We start from the raw sequence: 16,902 nt of genomic DNA on the forward strand, positions 1-16,902 counted from the left end.
AAACTGAAGAGAGGTGAGCTAGTTATTGGGAGGTAACTGAAAGATTAGTATTGACTAGATTAAATTTAGCCTTTCACATTGTCTGGTAAATACCAGTGTCATAGCTTGACTAAAGGAGTAGGGTAACTCTGGTGTACAGGTCATCAGCACCATAGCTGAAATGATGTTAAGACCCTATTTTCTGCTATGCTTGGTACAGTCAGCCATTTCCTCTGATAGTGAGGACTCCACTGTGGGTGAGCAGGGTTGTCCTCTTGGCTTGAAGTGATTGCAAACATTTAAGTCTTGTCTTTTAGATTCAGATGCTGATTTCCACCATAGTTGAGAATAGGAATGGTTAATGGAGCCTCCTGTTAATTGTAAAAATATAAAATGCTAGAAATACTTAGCAGTTCAGGCAGAATCTGAGAGAGAAATAAAGTTAATGTTTCAAGATCAATGACCATTCATCATAACTGGAACCTCCTGTTAGTTACTTGGCTGCCCATTGTCATTTTTGGGTGGATCTACAAAGCTATATTCCAACCCATTCATTGTGAGAGTGCACAACATTCTCATCTGCTGCTTATGGCATTTAACACGTGGGGAGTTGTACTCTGATTAGGCTGGTCCCTCATTCCAATGGGTGAATTGTGCCCCTCCCTAACACACCCTTCTACACTCTCCATTGACCAGGGTTAATCTTCTGGCTTGGTGATGGTTAAGATGTGTTGGGCCATGTGACAGATAATGGTGACATACAATTCTGTTGCTGCTGGCACACAGTGCGTTATGGCTGCTCATTCGCCACCAGCACACGGTGACAGCAGTGTGTACCATCTACAAGATGCACTGCAGCAACTCACCAAGGCTCTTTTGACAGCAGCTTCAAAATCCGTGACCTCTACTACCAGAAGGAGAAGGTCAGCAGAGCATTGGGAACACTATCCGTGCAATTTCCCCTCCAAGCTGCACACCATCCTGACTTGGAACAATATCACCATTCCTTCACAGTTGTCGGGTCAATCTCTTGCTATCCCATGAGAGTTATTTCCCTCTTCATTTAGTGCAGTTTTATAATTTTTGCCTTATGGACTAACTCATAACAAGCCATATGACATTGATGCAAGTTGTTGGGTATTTTAATATGGGATTCCATTTTTTGGTCCCATTATGTTGTTTACGCATATCCAGGTATGTTCTTTTCCACTTTTCTTGTCTGAACCAGATAGGTTGCTTAGAATTTGACATGCAAATTATTTTCATTATGAGCCATGTACCAGCTCTAACCATTGACTTGAATTAACTTCATTCTACCTTGCTCCACTGCTGTACACCGTACAGAAGATTTCTGACAGAGTTTTTCTCTTTGTACATTTCCTGCATGTAATCTGTAGTATTTAAGCATTAACGTCTGTCCTCCATTTTATTTGGTGTCATTAGCATTTAGTGATGAGGGATACAGTAAAACAAAAAACATAAACTGACAATGCAACAAAACATAAACGTATGAGAATAAGGGTCTGAGCGGGGAGATCAAATATAGAATTTTAACATACCAAATAATTTCTAAATTGCAGTAACCAATTCTGGAAAGTGCTAGATTATTGACGGGACGTGTTGCCATGGTGATTTGGTCTTTACAATGCTCAAGTTAGATTAATTTAAAATTTCATTGATTGGAAGAGATTTTCTTTGCTATCAAAGGCAGGGGAATGGTTTGTTAAACACTAGATTAGTACTTCATCACAGCAACCAATTACATGGTAATTTATACCTATTGTGCAATGTGAAATAACTTCTGTAGTTAAAAGGAGAATGAAATAAAGGGCTATGGTAGAATACCTTAACAGTCCTGTGCAGTTCCTTGTTTCATGGTGTTTAGGTGTTAATATTAATGAATAAATCTACATCGAGCTGCTTTATTATCATGCACTTGGTACTGTGTTTGCATAAGAAGTATACATTGCCACCTGAGAGTGTAAGGAATTTTAAATTATTTGAATGAATTTTAGCAATTAAGTATCTAAAATTTCATTTACTGCAATAACACATAATGGTCAAAAACTGAGAAGTAGGTAATCACTTGGTGAATCTAAAGGTAGATGGATTTATAATTGCTTTTTATTGCTCTCCCCAATTCCAGGGTACCTTGTAGTCCCGGCAGGTGGAGGCGGCACTTTCCTTGGTGGATTTATCGTGAATAAACTAAAACTCCGTTGTGCTGGGATTATCAAGTTTTGTATGATTTGTACAATCTTTGGTCTGTTAGCCATTTTCATAGTCTGCATTCACTGCCCCAACATGCCTGTGGCTGGAATCACTTCTACTTACAATGGCAGGTATGAGCACAACTCCAATTATAAAATTTAATCATTCAGAAATTTTAATATGTTAGGCATATCATAATGAATTCAAGTAGGTAATTGTTTTAACCAATGATTAACAAGATATGACAAGTATGAAAATTGAAATCCACCTTTTACAATGTAGGGGACATGCAGCAGTCCAATTTGTTTATTTTGGATTCTGAGTAAATAGGTGTAATCTATACATGTTCTCTTATTTCTGACCAAACATCTAACTGAATTTTCTTGGTATGAGTACAAAAAATTGTTTTTCCATTTTGTTAAAATTTGTTGGAGCCTTTTCTTAACATTGATGTGTTCTTTGATGCATCTATGATGAGCTTCATTTCTCATCCATTCTGCATATTTGTCATTATCTGCTTAGTTTTTAAAGAGGTAACAGTAGCTAGTACTTTTATTTTGCAGGGTGGAAAAATCTCGTGTCTGTGTTTTTAGATTTATTATTTACTGGATAATTCTGCAATTTGCAGAAAGCTTTATTATTATTGATTGAAGGTCGTTAGTATGTTTACGCTTGCGTAAAAGTATAGAAAAACCGTGAAACCACTTTTAAAGATTGAATGTGAAAGATACATAAATAAAGTTAATTGTTTGGTTTCCAATTTTTAAGACTTTAGTGATGCAGTAAACTAGGAATTGTGCTGATTGATACTGAGACTTTGTTTTCCACAGTTTTTATGAGGGTGCAGTTAATGTGACTGCAGCTTGCAACGCTGAGTGTAACTGTTTAATGGAAATGTATAATCCAGTTTGCGGAGCAGATGGTTTAATGTACTACTCCCCCTGTCATGCTGGATGTACAGAATTTAATACAACACTGTTGGCCAGTGGCAGAAAGGTAACTTTTCCAGTTATACTTCGTATTTGCCTTAGTTGCCAGTCTTGCAAGGGACTGAAAATGTATTTTTTAAACTGCATATACAGGTGATTATTAACTGTTAAACTGAAAGGACAAATTCCCTTTTCAATTGATTTTTAAAATCAATTGCATGATGGATCGATAACTTAAAATGATCTTATTAAGCACCCATGGAGAGAAAAAAGAGACAATTTGACAAGCCCGACATGCCATTTTCATTAATTTTGTTCTAATTTCATGCATGTTCAACGTGTACCTAAGCTGTTTGTCCTCTCGTTATTGCTACCAAGCCTTCTTTAACACAGATATTAAGTAGTTACTTACTGTGGTGAATTACCTTTGTGTAGTTCAGAGGTGAAATCGGGAAGTACTTCTTCAGACAAAGTGTGTTGGAAATCTGGAGCTTTCTCCCCAAAAAGCTGCCATTGGTAGACCAACTGAAAATTTCAAAACCTAATTTTACTCATAGATAGATCTTCTGACACTAGGGCCCATTTCTACATCCATCACCAAACCCTGAGACAGTCAAGTACTCTTTTCTCCCTAACTTAACAAATACTGCTGTTTCCTTTCTTTCAGCTACTTTCCTCTGTACTTCCAGGCTTTACTTTGAATTTATACTGCCTACAATTTCAATAGCAGCTTTTTCATTTGAAGACCTTCTGTATTTCTTTTTTAAAGAAAAGGTAGCGAGGTTAGTTAGGTCAGGCAGGACATTTCCTCCTTCTGAACCTGTGCTAAATGTTATTATTTATTAACTGTTGAACCTTTTAATGATCACGTTTATGGAAAAAAATACTTGTTTTCCTATATTCCTAAGTAACTGTTCAAATAAAATCTTACATCGGCATTGAATGTATGGGGCTGAGATGATTTTAAGGCTCATAATTCTAGCTTCATTAAAATATGCAATTTGCTACTGAGTGCCCTGAGCCAATGGGAGTGATTATGTACTTAAAAGATCGAAATTATCCGAGTTTTGGAATAAATACTGGTTGGACTAGCCTTAACCTGCAGAAGACACCTATGTGCGCTGTTTCTAGCTTCAGGTGAAAGAGAATAAGGGCCAGGATTTGACACCCCCACCTGCCCTGCCCGGCAGGATGTTATGGTCCTGCCGAACAGAATGGAGTTTTAAATAGGCTGCCGCATCCGCCGGGGGAGACACACTGCGTTGGGGCCGTGAAATCCAGGCTGAGGTGTACAGTGTGTTTGTGGTGGTACAGGTTCATTCTTCTTTCCCAATCAATAAAGCGAACAACAGCAATTCACATCATGGTCTAAGACTTTGCAACATTCTCATTTACTTTCCTTCGTTTCCAGGTTTTCCACGATTGCCTGTGCATTATGGAGAACCTTCAGTCTGGGATTGGTACTGCAGAATCTGGAAAATGCACCTCCTCATGTACATACATGCCACTTTTCCTAGTGCTCTTCTTTATTGTGATTTTCTTCACATTTCTGGGCAGTATTCCTGCACTCACAGCAACTCTCAGGTAAGCATCAAACCAGTTATCAGGTGGCCTGTTATGCTCACGTTTTGCATCCTAAGGCGAAATCGTCCCAGATTTGCGACATTTTACCCACCGGCTGTGATGGCTGGTTTTCAGGCCGTATCGTCCCAAACCCACCACGTTATTGGTGCATTCCCGAAAAACACGCCGTTTGCATGGTGGGCGGGCTCCGATTCACGTGCCACGCTGTCACCTCGCTGCATCATATTTAAAGTACAGCCACGCTCAGCGCTTCCAGCCCAGGACTGCAGCAAGGAAGACATGGTCCCAATAGGCAAGGGGACTGCAGCCCCCGAGAGCCCTTTGGATGCCGTGGAGGCTTGCTGTGATGTCCTCTACTCCCGTGCCACATTGTCTGTCCGCCCACGCCACCGAACACGTCCGATGCCAGCGGGCATGGAAAATCCCAGCCCTAGTTTCACACAAAAATGCCATAGTGCAAATTCACTCTTTAAAATCTGCAATCAAGCGCATTTTGGTTTGATTATTGTCACATTTCAGGTTTGAGTTAACAGCATTGTCAAATGAGTAATTCATTAAACAGTAAATGAACAAGTATACTGAAGCAAATATGCTTCAGTTGTTATAGACTTGGCTATTTGTTCTCAGAAGGTGGTTGCATTTGAATAAAAACCGCTCAAAATATTCTGCAGGCCAGACAGCATCCGTGGAGAAATCTGCCAAGCTGGATGAGCATTTCCAGCATCTTCGGTTTATATTTCAGATATCCAGCATTGGTAATATATTTGCCTTTTTCAGCAGTTGCATCTTTTGCACTAAACAGTAACATAGGCTGGAATGGAATCAGAGCCTCTGAACATGACCTTTTTGTGGCCGTTGGTTGCCAATCATTAAGAGAGTCACTCCTGCCTAGTCTTCTGATCACTTTGGATGTTCTACTCAATTTAAACACGACAAGTTAAACAGCAGCTTGCATCTATATAGTGCCTTTAATGTCATAGCACATCCCAAGGTGCTTCACAGGAATATTATCAAATATATTTGGCCCTGAGCCACATAAGGAGAATTTACGACAGATAAGCAAATGCTTGGTCAAAGAGAAGTTTTTTCTTTATTCATTCGTGGGATGTGGGCTTCGCTGGCTTAAAGGAGGAGGGAAAGGCATAAGTTCAGAATGGATTAGGGAAGGAATCTCAGAATTCGGGGCCCAGGCAGCTGAAAGGACATTCGCCAGTGGTGGAGTGATAAAACAGAGGGTGCACAATAGTCCAGAATTGGAGGAGCACAGAGATTTGAAGAGTTGTACGACTGGAGAAGATCAGAGAAATCAGGAGGGACAAGACTGGGGAGGGATTTGAAAACCAGGGTGAGAATTTTAAAATTGGTGGTGTTCCCAGACCAGGGAGTAATATATGTCCTCCTTCTTCCTTAACCGAGGTTTTCCACCCACGGTCGTTGACAGGGCCCTCAACCGTGTCCGGCCCATCTCCCGCGCATCCGCCCTCACGTCTTCTCCTCCCTCCCAGAAACATGATAGGGTCCCCCTTGTCCTCACTTATCACCCCACCAGCCTCCGCATTCAAAGGATCATCCTCCGCCATTTCCGCCAACTCCAGCATGATGCCACCACCAAACACATCTTCCCTTCACCCCCGTTATCGGCATTCCGTAGGGATCGCTCCCTCCGGGACACCCTGGTCCACTCCTCCATCACCCCCTACTCCTCAACCCCCTCCTATGGCACCAACCCATGCCCACGCAAAAGATGCAACACCTGCCCCTTCACTTCCTCTCTCCTCACCGTCCAAGGACCCAAACACTCTTTTCAAGTGAAGCAGCATTTCTCTTGCATTTCCCCCAACTTAGTCTACTGCATTCGTTGCTCCCAATGTGGTCTCCTCTACATTGGAGAGACCAAACGTAAACTGGGCGACCGCTTTGCAGAACACCTGCGGTCTGTCCGCAAGAATGACCCAAACCTCCCTGTCGCTTGCCATTTTAACACTCCACCCTGCTCTCTTGCCCACATGTCTGTCCTTGCTGCATTGTTCCAGTGAAGCCCAATGCAAACTGGAGGAACAACACCTCATCTTCCGACTAGGCACTTTACAGCCTTCCGGACTGAATATTGAATTCAACAACTTTAGGTCGTGAGCTCCCTCCCCCATCCCCACCCCCTTTCTGTTTCCCCCTTCCTTTTTTTTTCCAATAAATTATAAAGATTTTCCTTTTCCCACCTATTTCCATTATTTAAAAAAAAACCCCACTAGAGCTATACCTTGAGTGCCCTACCATCCATTCTTAATTAGCACATTCGTTTAGATAATATCACCAACTTTAACTTTAACACCTATGTGTTCTATTGTACTATTGTCGTTGACATCTTTTGATGATCTGCTTCTATCACTGCTTGTTTGTCCCTACAACCACAGCACCCCCCCCCCACCTCTCTCTCTCTCTATCTCTCCGCCCCCCCACACACACACCTTAAACCAGCTTATATTTCAACTCTTTCTTGGACTCGAACTCAAGTTCTGTCGAAGGGTCATGAGGACTCGAAACGTCAACTCTTTTCTTCTCCGCCGATGCTGCCAGACCTGCTGAGTTTTTCCAGGTAATTCTGTTTTTGTCAGGGAGTAATATAGATCAGTGAGTACAGGATGCTTGTATTTGAATTGTATCTTTTGATCCCTTCTGCAGACACTAGCTAGATGTAGCATCTATGTTCTGTGACTATTGTATCAGAAGAAGCTTTAAACCCTATGGAGAGAATCTTCTCCCCATTGGGGGTGGGCGGGCGCGTAGCCAATCGACGCGTCCAATCAGCTGGACGTGCTCCCTGTGCAGGCGGTGGGGGGGGCGGGGGGGAATTCCCTGAGTCGGGGCCTGCGCCTGCACGCAAAAAAGGGCAGAAATTTCCCTGAGGCAAACAGGTGCCTCAGGGAGATTATTTTCACTTAAAAAAGATTGCTTTAAAGGTTTAAAAAAAAGTTTAAGAACATATCCCCTCATGTTAAACTGTCACATGAGCTGGGACATGTTCATTAATTTTATTAAAATCTTTTAAAAGACTTTAAAAATGTTCTTGAAACCTCAGCCCGCCCGTGGATGAGGTTCCATGAAAAATGCGAAGGCTGCCTAGGCTCTTCGCCTGCCCATCAACCTTAAGATTGGAAGGACAGCATTGCTAACAAGTTTAATTGGTTTTTTAATGGTCTTAATCGGCCTTTGACAGCTTGGTGGGCACACGGCCGCCTCTGGCGCGTGCCCACCGAACGCAATATCTAAATGACGCGGAGTGACGTCAGGATATCCGCCCAATGTCACTGTGCGTCATTTTATGCCTTGGGAAGCAGGTCCTGCCCCTGCTCGCCGAGCCGAAGATTCTGCCCTATGCGTATAATGACCTAAAAAATTGAATATGGTTTACAAAGGTAAAATGCTCATCAGGAATAGAGCTAATTTCAGTGATTTAAGAAAAGAACCTGGCACAGGTAGATTAAAAAAAGACGATTAAAAGGTAAAGCAGTAATGGAGCAATGGAGAAAATTCAAGGAAGAGATAGTTCAGGTGCGAACTAGGCATATTCCACAGAGGGAAAAGGTAATGCACCCTGGATGAGAAAGGAAATAAAAAATGAAAATAAAACATAAAAGGAAAGCTTATAACAAATGCCAGAAGCAAGATTTCAGTTAATCGCCAGGTAGATTATGGAAAAAATTAATGTGGGAGGCAAAGAGAGGATTCAAGATAAGATTACCTGTGAAGGAAATACACAAATAAATAGATACAATTCATATACATGTTTACGATATTATACTTTAGAATTGAGAAAATGGACACAGGCTAGCGAATAGCCATTTTTACCCAGAAGCCTTCATACATATACATGGGCAGCACAGCTCTGCTTTTGGACATGACCTCATCCATACCATCCACCAGGTATCACTGGGCCTCTTTCCTTTTTTGGAAGTAGAGATAAGCTTAATTGCCTGGTTCACTAGCAAAGGCATTTTGGGGAAGATTAATGATGGTACAGCCTGGGTATTGTTGCCATTATCTGCTAAGAAGATATCCCTAAAGCTTAAACAAAAACAGAATTACCTGGAAAAACTCAGCAGGTCTGGCAGCATCGGCGGAGAAGAAAAGAGTTGACGTTTCGAGTCCTCATGACCCTTCGACCCCGCAAGTTCTGTCGAAGGGTCATGAGGACTCAAAACGTCAACTCTTTTCTTCTCCGCCGATGCTGCCAGACCTGCTGAGTTTTTCCAGGTAATTCTGTTTTTGTTTTGGATTTCCAGCATCCGCAGTTTTTTTGTTTTTATCCCTAAAGCTTAGCTCAGTGAATCAGAATTGGACATGATCAGACACCCATTACAAAAATAAATACTTTAGAAATGCAGTTCTATCCAAGCTTGGGGAAAAAAGCAACTTTTAAAAATCTCTATTCATCTATTAAAAGTTTAAAATCACTTTATGAAAATATAAGAGCAATTGAAAGTAATCAGGAATGATATTGGAACATAAGGACACATTGATCAGCTGTCACCTCACACTTTGATATAATAAAACCATTTTAACAATTAAATAATAGTGAATTTTCATGGCTAATCAAAAAGAGGACTTTTAATGAAGTGGGCAGCACCTATAGATAAAGATGCTGTAACCTGGGGCAGAATTTCACCCATGTCAAGCAGGCTCAGTAGAGGCGGGCAGTGGTGATCGGGAAGCTGACCACAGCCCACAATTGGGGCCGGAAGGCTTTTCATACTGGCGGACCAATTACAGCCCACCCAGCATGAACCGCGAGCGGCAGCCCTCAGCGCTGCCTGTGTGGGGGGGGGAGTGTGAACTTCACACATGCGCGCAAGTGCGTGCTTCATAATCTCTCTGAGGCAAAGAGCTGCCTCAAGGAGATGAATAGATATAAAAAAAAAACGTAATGAAGCATGTCCCCCCCATGTGACTCTGTCTCTGATTCTGTCACATCAGCAGGGACATGTTATCAATTAAGCTTTATTTTATTTTTATTTGCTTTAGGAAACCTCATCCCACCTGTGGATGAGGTTTCCTAAAAAGTGCAAAGGCCGCTTGGTCTTTTTGCCTGCCCGCCATATATCGCGTGAGCGCCCGGTGATGGGACGCTCGCCCAACGTCAACGTGCGTCATTTTATGCTCAGGCGGGTCCGGCACGTGCTCACCCGTTGAGCTAAAAATGTTGCCCCTGGTTTTAGACTGGTATAAACGTGTAAGTTTCCCTTCAGAAAATCAGAGAGATACTGTAGCAGGGTTTCAGGGGCAGAAAATTACGCTCGGCGGGCGTGCGCGGCCTGGCCAAGCGTAAAATGACGCGCAGTGACGTCGGGTGAGTGTCGAAGGGTCATGAGGACTCGAGACGTCGGCTCTTTTCTTCTCCGCCGATGCTGCCAGACCTGCTGAGTTTTTCCAGGTAATTCTGTTTTTGTTTTTGTGTTGACTATAAAATTCTGCCCAGTGAACATCCAAACATTTATGAACATATAAAGTGTAAGCAGTTAGCTAAGGAAAACGTTGGGTCTATAAAGGATCCAATGGAAAAATATTCATGCAGAGGCAGAGGGCATGGCTATAAAATTAAATGTGATGATTTTACTAAAAGAAGAGAGAGAAGTTATAGGCTGAATAGTAATAGATAGAGAAGACATACCAAAAAGATTAGCATTACTGAAAGTTGGTAAGTCACCTGGTCAAGAAGGATTGTATCCTAGGTTCCTGAAAGAAGCCAAGGTAGAAGTAGCAGAGGAATTGGTCACAATCTTTCAATCCATCTTAGATACTGGAGTAGTGCTGAAGCATGGGGGAGTTGCTAATATTATACCGCTATTTAAGAAAGGGGAGAGGGATAAGCCAGACCAGCCAAATGTCAGTGGTGGGGAAATTAATGGAAACCATTATCAGGCACAAAATAAGCTTTCACCTGAAAAGGCATTGGTTAACCAAAGAATATCAGGATGAATGTGATAAAGACCAACAATGCCTGACTATATTACGTAGTAACAGAAAGTTGATCAAGGTAAGTGCAATAGATGGAAAAAATGGGCTTTTGGAATGCACTTGACAAAGTGCCACACAGGAGGCACATTATGAAGATGAAAGCCCATGGAATTAAGAGGAAAATGGCAGTGTGGATATCAAATTGGTTCAGTGATAGGAGGCAAAGTGTGGTGGACGGATAGATGCTCTTCATAGTAGCTGGTTTACAGTGTGTTCCCCAGTGCTTAGTTTGGGTCCATCACTCTTTGCAGTTTTTTTTTATAAATGAGCTGGACTGAGGGATAGGGAGCAGAAGTATAAAGTTGGCTGATGACACAAATCTTGACAGGAGCCTGTAGATTATTAATGAAACTTCATCCACTGGTGGGATGAAGTTTCATTACCCTTTTGTAAAAATTTAATATATCTTATGAGTTTGTTATCAACATGTCCCATCTCGTGTGATATTGTCACTTGAGGGGGACATGTTAATAATTTTAAAATGTCTATTATTTGACTTTACTTACCTTTCACTAAACTCCCTGAGACAGGACTTTGCCTCAGGGAGCAGTGTGCTCTTTGACAGCTGGGGATTCCCCCCCACCCCGCAACCCCCGGCACAGGAAGTGCGTAGCGCTTCCTGTCAGGCAGGCCTCTGGGTGGGCCTTAATTGGTCCGCCCACTCAAAATGGCGGCGGGCCCCGTTTCAGCGGTGGGATTCAGCTGCCCGCCCGCCCGCCAACCAAGGGCTAAATTCTGCCCCTGGTGTCTTTCTGTGTGTAAGCTCCTGTGACTCTGATATAAAGAAGAACACTTCATTTCAGTCACACATGCAACCTGTGATCCAACATAACACAGATAGACAAACGTTGCATCTCTGGACCACCAGGTCACTTCTTAATGACAATTATTTTGGGATGATAGAATACAATAATATTAAAGAGCTGCAACTTTAAAAATATTAGTGGTCACCACTAATTATTTATTTACAGGAATGGTGTTCAGTGTTCAATATGTATTTGATCTGTCAGTACAAGAGAAGCTCCCAACATGAATATTGTATCTTCAGTGCTCAAGACAAACAATTTCTTTTCCCCTAATAACTAAAAACTCTGTCTCCTACCTGCTGGATTGAGGAGTTTTTGTTCCCCAAATTGGACAATGAACTAGCCAAAATTACTGAAGGAGCTGAAGGGTTGAAGAAAAAAGTTCTGAAATAGTTCTTTATAACCTTGATTTTTTTTAAATTTGAAATTAATTAGGTGTGTCCCTGATAGCCAGCGATCATTTGCACTTGGTATTCAATGGATCTTGGTCCGAACTTTAGGTAAGGATACTTCATCGGCCTTTAATAATGTGTTTATGTCCTTTTTATGGGTGCTCCTGTATATATTTAATGGCAAATCAACAGCTTAAAGTCAAAATATATTATTGTTATTGTTTAACTGAGATCCTAACTACGTAAGTATATTTGAATAATTGAAAGCCTTGAAGATTGCATCATTTTAATTTATTGCTATTATTTATAAACATATTAAATGTAAATTAAATGTTAATGATAGCATCTGAATTAACTTAATCTACAAATTTAACTGAAACAGGCCTAATTTTTTTCTTGTTTGTATTTTACCTTTTGGATCAAGAACATTACTTCAGAAAATGCCTTAAACATTTTTTTTTTAAAATAAAGCTAAATTGCACAATTAATGGGGAGCCGAAATTGCTCAAGGCATTAAAAAAACTTAAATTAACTTTTAAATAACTTGTAGCCTTTTTGATGTTTTTATTTCCTAATCATTTTAAAAACCTTCTTTTAAACCAAGCCAATCCTCCTTAGACAGCATCTTCCAAACCCACAACCACTGCCATCTAGAAGGGCAAGGGCAGCAGATATTTGGGAACACCACCGCCTGGTAGTTTCCCTCCAAGTCACTCACCACCCTGACTTGGAAATATGTCGCTATTCCTTCATTGTCGCTGGGCCAAAATCCTGGAACTCCCTTCTTAACAGCACTGTGGGTGTACCTACACCACATGGACTGCAGCACTTCAAGAAGGCAGATCACCACCATCCTCTTGAGGGCAGTTAGGGATGGGCAATAAATGCTGGCCCAGCCAATGATGCCCACATCCCATGAATTAATAAAAAAAACCGATGGAGCAGAGTAGCTTGGCGGAATATGTGTTTGACCTTGTACCTCGACGACTTTACATTATTAGAAGCATCTATGATCTTATTTCATTGTTTCTATTAACTTTGCATTACTAAGCACAGCAAGTTCACTTAATCTGCAATAATCATCAGTTGGCAGAAACTCAGGGCAGGATTTTACATCCCATGGATGGTCGCGTGCCCGACGTGATCAGGTGTAAAATAGTGCTCGATGACATCAGGCAAGTGTCCCCATGTCATCGCACGATATTTCGGTCAGCGGACACGCCCGAGGGTCAGCAGCGCGCACGCTGACAATTAAGAGGCCCATTAAGGCTCTTAATCTATTAATTTAAGCATGTTTGTCGATGCCCCTCCAACCTTACAGTAGGCAAGGCGGCCTTTTGATTTTTTAGCAAACCTCATCCATGGGTGGGATGAGATTTCCACAATTAAACAAAAAATAAATGCAAACTTTTGGGCAGAATTTTTATCCTGTTCATGTTATTGTGAGTTAGACCCATGTCGGGTCATATTTTTCAGATGTAAAACATTTTTATATTTGATTTTGAAATTGTTCAGCTCCCTGAGGAAGCTCTCTGCCTTCAGGGAGCTTTCAGTGCGCGCTCTCCACCCCCCCCACCCCCCCCCCGTTAATTGGCCAGCTGGCGTGAAATCGCAGCCGGGGGCCTATCACAGGCGGCGGAATGTTTCCCAGCCACTCCTGGGCCCACCCGAAAATCCTGCCCTTAAAGTCAATGATCTTTTCTTGGGAATGGGAATGCTAATGGCAAAATGCCGTATTCAATAACGTAATCTCAAATTCCACCTATCTAAGACAACTGTGAATTTCCTGCTTCTAGTATTTGATCTAGTTTCCATTATATAAATTTCAACAGGTGGAATCCCTGGTCCAATTGCCTTTGGCTCGGTTATAGACATCTCTTGCCTGTTATGGCAGTATCAGTGCCATGAGAAAGGCTCGTGTTACATCTACCAAAATTCAGCCATGAGCAAGTATCTCCTGATTGCTGGAATAAGTTATAAGGTAATACATATGATAATTTATAGTTAGGAAATAAACACATTGGCATCTATCATCATTTGGGATTTGCACCTGTTTGTTACCTATTGTGCTGATGCTGTTTTGCGGCATGAACCTAAAAGAGCAGGGGAGTGGGACTAATTGAATCCTGCTTTCAAAGAGCTGGCACAAGCATGATGGGCCTTGCTCTGTATTGTATCATTCTATGATTATGTAGCCCAATGAAGCTTTTACAATAGGATATTGATATGGATTCTAACTTTTCTTTAAAAAAAAAAGAGGAATTTTGCATCCCAGTAGCATAGAATGGAGGATTGAGCAGCTAACTTGGAGACCTGAGCCCAAAGCTTCTATATTTTTTCATGAGATGTGCATGGCGCTGGTAAGGCCGGCATTTGTTGCCCATCCCTAATTACTTTTGAACTGAGTGGCTTGGTAGGCCATTTCAGAAGGTGGTTAAGAGTCAACCTGGATCTGGAGTCACTTGTAGTCAAACTAGGTAAGGATGGCAGATTTCCTTTCCTAGAGGGCATTCGTGAATCAGATGGGTTTTTCCAAAAATTGATGATAGTTTCATGGTCACCATTACTGAGACTAGCTTTCAATTCCAGATTTATTAACTGAATTTAAATTCCACCAGCTGCCAAGGCCATGTCCTCAGAGCATTAGACTAGGGAAAACCAGAGCATTAGGGCCTTTGGATTCCTAGTCCAGTGACATTACCACCATGCCACGGTCTCCCCAAAACTCACGTCAGTGTTTGTAAATGGACATGAATAATTTAGAAAATGGATCAGTAAGCAGTTCGCTGATTAAATTGAGTTACCATTGCCTTCTTACCTGTTTCCCGATAGACAAAATATAACCAAAGCTGGTCTTTGGTGCTGACATCAATGAGGACTATTTTGCTCTTCTCTTTTCAGGTATTGGGGACACTGTTCTTTTTCATAGCTTTATTGCTGTACAAGCCACCAGATTCAGCACTGAATAGTTCAAACGTGGACAATGGGGTCTCAGATCTACCAGCGAAGGATATACCAGAAATTGCAGTAACCAATGTAATTACTATATAGTGATTAAACACCACTTAAACTACAACCCACATCCTCCATGAAAGCAGATGTTTGCGCTCAACATTGCATGTCACCCACCACTCACCTAAGTAGCCAGAATTTTGAAACGGCCTTAAAAATTTCTAGATGACAAAAGTCCCTTTACACATACATAGTTCGGCCACAAACTTTTCTATTTCTAAACAAGAATTCAACCTAAGCAAGAGCAATTGTAATGGACTGCCTTTAATTTAGATGTCCTAGAAAGCCATAAGAAGATAGAAAAGTGGAATAATTTTCCACGTTCCTTGCTCATATAGCTGTGCTTAAGTTATTTTGCTTTTAAAAACGTTTTAAACAGGTATACTAGTCTTTTTTGCTTCTGGACAAACACCATTTTTTAGACAAAGTCTCAATTAGAAGCTGAATTGTAAATCACCAAACTGTCATGACCTATAAAGATATATGTATATATGTAATATATTTGATGATAGTTAGCTTATCATTACTGTTAATGATAGGAACAGTGCCACTTTTTGATATCTAGACTATTAAAGCCTAAGAATAAAATATATTTTCTTTTTTTCTAATCCCTGTTTACTTGAGCCTTGTATCTTGCTCATTCATGGTGTAGTTCAATCATGAGGGCTCCTGTGAGTCTTCTCACCATGCATGAAACCTGGCACAGGACAGGTGGACTCTTGTGGTTTCCCCTAGTCGACTTAAAAAAAATATTTATTTCTTTTGCGCCATGATTTAAACTATAGACATATAACTGGAGAGGACGTTCACTAAACCATGAGCTTATAAGTTATGAATGCCAAAAATTCAGAAAACTTGCTGGGTGAGTTACACATTGATAGTAATTTGGCAGTTGGCAACACTCAAAGACTCAAGTTTTATATTTAAAAAGAAAAAAAAAAAATATTTGAATGGAACTTTTGAAAACAAATTCCACAAAATGATGTGGAAGCCTATGTAGTTTTTTAGGGTGCAGTTGCATAGATGGCTTCACACTGGGAATTTGATGATCTGTGTTGCTGAAAGTGATGAGAGGGTGGGTCAGGGAAAGTAGCATATTGTGCCGCATCTATGTAAATAATTAAGAGATTGGTGTACTAGATTGACACCTAGTTGCAACCTAAGCAGCGTGAAAAATGCCAGTTCCACATGAGAGGTTTTTTTTGTTTGTAAAACTACAGTTGCTTCTAAACGATGGTGAATATTTGTACTAGAATCTTACTGAACAGCCATACATTATGGGAAACAAAATGTTGGCACCGTGGGCAGAATTTTACGGATGATGCGCCGGGGGGGGGGGGGGGGTGGAGAACGGGTCCCGCACGTCAGCGCTTAAAATGGCGGGCGGTGACGTCGGGCGAATGTCCTGATGTCAGCGCGCGCCATCGCGATGTTTAGCTGGGCGGGTGCGCAATGAAGCACGACGCGCGCCCTCCATTAATTAAAGACCTTGTTAAGGCCCTTAACTTGGCAATTGACACCGATTTTGAGGCGCCCGTGCGATCTTTGGCTCAGCGCACGGGCGCAACGGGCAGGCGGGTAAGTGACTTGTTAACACAACTCACCCACGGGCGGGATATGTGGGCTCAGGGGGGTTTTCAATGCTTTATGTGAAGTATTGATTGCAGCAACTGTTTTAAACTTGCCTGTGTGATCGGTAGCAGTTCAGAACAAATTCCAATAGCTTTCTCTGTACTTTGAAGCTTCAGCTCAGCAGTCTACAGTCAATAATCTTTATCGGGCCTGCAGCTTTCCGGAGGCCTCCATTTAGCCTGGGGGTATGGCATTTCCACTGGAGGCAGATCCTCTGAGGAGGAAGGGTGGGCTAGAATAAGCAGGAGGCCAGGAGTGGACAATCAGCCTCCAGGGGAGCCACCTTTGGGAGGCCAGGTGCAGGCACAAGGGGCGCAGGACCAAGAGGTTGTCCAAGGTGAAAGG

The 16,902-nt window shown here is 41.7% G+C and overlaps 1 protein-coding gene across 7 annotated transcripts in view; it reads left to right on the forward strand.

Annotated features, from left to right (window-relative positions):
- Positions 1-15,855, forward strand: part of slco4a1 (solute carrier organic anion transporter family, member 4A1) — a 181,000-nt gene extending 165,145 nt beyond the window's left edge. For all 7 annotated transcript variants that reach the window (XM_041203717.1, XM_041203716.1, XM_041203715.1 and 4 more), the window contains 6 exons: positions 2,126-2,321; positions 3,021-3,186; positions 4,531-4,703; positions 11,957-12,021; positions 13,746-13,894; positions 14,815-15,855. In XM_041203717.1, coding sequence (XP_041059651.1) covers positions 2,126-2,321; positions 3,021-3,186; positions 4,531-4,703; positions 11,957-12,021; positions 13,746-13,894; positions 14,815-14,964 — 899 coding nt within the window. In that variant the 3' untranslated portion in view covers positions 14,965-15,855. The remainder of the gene's footprint in view (positions 1-2,125; positions 2,322-3,020; positions 3,187-4,530; positions 4,704-11,956; positions 12,022-13,745; positions 13,895-14,814) is intronic.
- Positions 15,856-16,902: the final 1,047 nt, after the last annotated feature.

The sequence above is a fragment of the Carcharodon carcharias genome, chromosome 14 (genome assembly GCF_017639515.1).
Source record: "Carcharodon carcharias isolate sCarCar2 chromosome 14, sCarCar2.pri, whole genome shotgun sequence".
In the NCBI taxonomy this organism is placed as follows: Eukaryota; Metazoa; Chordata; class Chondrichthyes; order Lamniformes; family Lamnidae; genus Carcharodon; species Carcharodon carcharias.